Raw genomic sequence first — 3,409 nt, 5'->3', positions numbered from 1 at the left:
CCTAGATATCGTTCATCCAAAGCCACCTTCGGTATCCCGAGAATATGACAAATCCAAGCATGAGTTAGGCCATCAATATTAGGACCAAATGCCACCGCCGACTTCTCCAGATTAATTTTTTGCCCCAAGGCCACCTCATATTGAGTAAAAATACCACGTAACACGTGGCCAGCGGCAACTGATGCATGAGTAAATAACATACAATCATCCGCAAAAAAAGATGGGAATACATCGGAGTCCCCCTTGCTGCCACCACTCCATGCAACTGCCCCCTTTGCACTACTGAATACAATAACCCGGAGAAACCTTTCGTACAGAGTAAAAATAAATACGGCGACAACGGATCCCCTTGTTGATTGAGCTTAAGAATTTGGCAGCTTAATTTAGCTAATTAATATTGCAGTTTTGATAGTTAATTAGTTAGATATTTTTGTGTAAATTGAACACGTGTCTGTGTCTCATAGGACACCAAATGAGTGGTGGTGCTGAGCTCATAGGCTCACACATTTGGAATGACTCAGCTATATTGTAGCTGTCTTTTATGTAACAGAATATTGTGAATGAATACAAAAAAAAAAAAGATGAGAGCACCGCGTGTGACTCACTGAGAATGATTATTCCTCTTCTTATTCCATCTTCAATGCTGCTTCTATTCTCTGCCTCAATATAATTATTTAATTAATCAAACACTCTTCAATTCAACATGGTATCTAGAGCCTAGGTTGGATCAAGGGGTACTGGGGCGTGATTTCTGTGAAGGAAAAAAAACAGAGTGAAACGAGCAAGGATTCGTGTTTGCAATGGCAAGCTCTGGAGGTGGTGAGCTACGAGCTCCTAGTAGAAAAAGGGATTACAGTCCCTGAATCAAAGAAAAATAAAATTTCAAAGAAAGAAGAACATGCTGAAGGTGTAGATGTTGATGAAGAGATGGAAGCATATCTTGAAGAACAGCACATGAAAGATGCAAAGGCATTAGGCATCATTCAAGGAGCAGTCTCCAAAGAAATTTTTCCTCGAATTGTAAATCAAGAAACTGCAAAGGGAGCTTGGAATCTATTGCAGGAGAAGTATCATGGTGATGAACAGGCTAGATCTGTGAAATTGCAAGGTCTACGCAGAGAGTTTGAGTATATGAGAATGAGAGATAATGAATGTCTTGCTGATTATTTTTCCAGGTCTTTGATTTAACAAACCAGATGGAGAAATATGGTGAAATCCTCTCTCATCAGAGAATGGTCCAAAAGGTACTTATCAGCTTATGCAAGATTTATGATCCAATGTGTGTAGTGTTAGAAAGAACTTGTGATATGAATTTAGTTTCAGTGCATGAAGTTGTTGGATCCTTGAAGAGTTATGACCTTCGATTGAATAGACATGAAGAAGATGATGGACATTCAGAGAAGGCATTTTCCAGCATGAGCATCAGTCCAAAAGGTCAAAACACACAGAATAGGCCATATGCTCATGATGGAGGAAGGAAGGGACAGAAGCAATGGAAAGGAAAATCAAGGAAGTGGGATGCCAAGTTTCAAGTTGCTGGAAAACAGGAAAGAGGTGCTGACTCTGGGAAGCAGAAATGCAAGATTTGTGACAAGATTCACTATGGTGACTGTTGGTTCAAAGGAAAGGTCAAGTGTTACAAATGTGACAAATTTGGCCACATGATGAAGGATTGCCATCAACCTAGCAGGAGGGGTGAGGTGGTCAATTATGCCAATCAGGTCCAGGACACTGCCACAATGTTCTATGCATGTCATATGGCATCTGTGCAAAAGGAACATGGGGTCTGGTATCTTGATAGTGGCTGCAGCAACCATATGACAAGCTGTGAGTCACTCCTTATCAACATAGATCGAAGTGTGAGGTGCAAGGTTAAAATGGGGACTGGTGACTTAGTGGAGTCTACTGGCAAAGGCACACTGGTGGTTGAAACAAAGAGAGGAGTCAGACACATACCTGAAGTATGATTGTTCCTGGTCTGGATGAGAATCTGCTCAGTGTTGGACAGATGATTGAGCATGGATATTGGCTTGTTTTTTGTGATTTCATGGTTTGCATTTTTGGAGACAAGAATTTGCAGGAACCTATCACCACTGTCAAAATGAAAGGAAACATATGCTTTCCTCTTTCATTTGACAGTGTTACTCCTTTTATGGCAAACTCAGTGACCACTATTGGGTCAACTTGGAAGTGGCACAAAAGGTTTGGACATTTGAACTTTGGAAGTCTGAAAAAGTTACAGGAAAATGAGATGGTATATGGTCTACCAAATTTGACAGATAGTGATCACATGTGTGAAAGCTGTGCGATGGGAAAAGCTCATAGGCAATCCTTTGACAAAGGCAAATTCAGAAAAGCCTCTGATCTTTTGGAGTTAGTACACACAGATGTGTGTGGTCCCATGACAGAAACAATTGGTGGTAACAAGTACTTTTTCACCTTTATTGATGACAAGTCAAGAATGTGTTGGATCTATTTTTTGAAGTACAAGTCTGATGCACTCAATGTGTTTAAGAAATTTAAAGCAATGGTTGAATTGCAATGTGGATTTAAACTCAAGAAATTGAGAAGTGATAGAGGGGAGGAGTATACCTCTCATGACTTTGAGAAATTTTGTGAGGAGGTGGGAATTGAGAAACAATTAACTGTTGCTTACTCACCTCAGCAAAATGGTATTGCTGAAAGGAAGAATAGGCTCAAATGGTGAAACAAATATGAAAAGGTCTGATGTTGCAATTTCTACAGCTGAAAGTGAAATTGTGATGTCTGATACCTATGATTATACTCCAAAGAAGTGGAAGAATCTTAATGAGGTGTTTGCTCACTGCAAGTTTAGTATAATTGAGCCTGAAAATTTCACTGAAGCTGTCAAAGACCAAGCATGGCAGAAAGCAATGTCAGAAGAGATTGCTATGATTGAGAAAAACCAAACTTGGAAGCTTGTAGATAGACCAAGTGACAAGCCTATTGTGGGAGTAAAGTGGATTTACAAGATCAAACTTAATCTGGATGGTACAATTCAGAAACATAAGGCAAAATTAGTTGCTAAAGGCTATACACAGAAGCCAGGAATCGATTTTAATGAAACTTTTGCTCCTGTGGCAAGGTTAGACACCATTAGAACATTGATTGCTCTAGCAGCTAAGAATGGCTGGAAACTTTTCCAACTTGATGTCAAATCAGCCTTTCTCAATGGAATTCTAAAGGAGGAAGTATATGTAGATCAGCCAGATGGCTATGTTGTCAAGAATCAGGAGCACAAAGTGTATAAACTGCATAAAGCCCTCTATGGTCTGAAACAGGCTCCACGAGCTTGGTATGGAAATATTGATAGTTACTTGTTGGAATGTGGTTTTGAGAAAAGTCCTAGTGAGGCAACTCTGTATGTTAAAAACAAGGAACGCCAGGG

At 39.9% G+C, this 3,409-nt stretch overlaps 1 protein-coding gene across 1 annotated transcript; it reads left to right on the top strand.

Moving 5' to 3' along the window:
• Positions 1-927: 927 nt before the first annotated feature.
• Positions 928-1,967, top strand: LOC147293589 (uncharacterized). The gene is made up of 2 exons (XM_086231089.1): positions 928-1,086; positions 1,176-1,967. Exons 1-2 carry the CDS (start codon positions 928-930, stop codon positions 1,965-1,967), a joined length of 951 nt encoding a protein of 316 aa, XP_086087215.1.
• The last annotated feature ends 1,442 nt before the right edge of the window (positions 1,968-3,409 follow it).

This window comes from Dryas octopetala, chromosome 2 (assembly GCF_963921425.1).
Source record: "Dryas octopetala chromosome 2, drDryOcto1.1, whole genome shotgun sequence".
Lineage (NCBI taxonomy): Eukaryota > Viridiplantae > Streptophyta > Magnoliopsida > Rosales > Rosaceae > Dryas > Dryas octopetala.
This window is presented reverse-complemented; position numbering and strand designations above follow the sequence as displayed.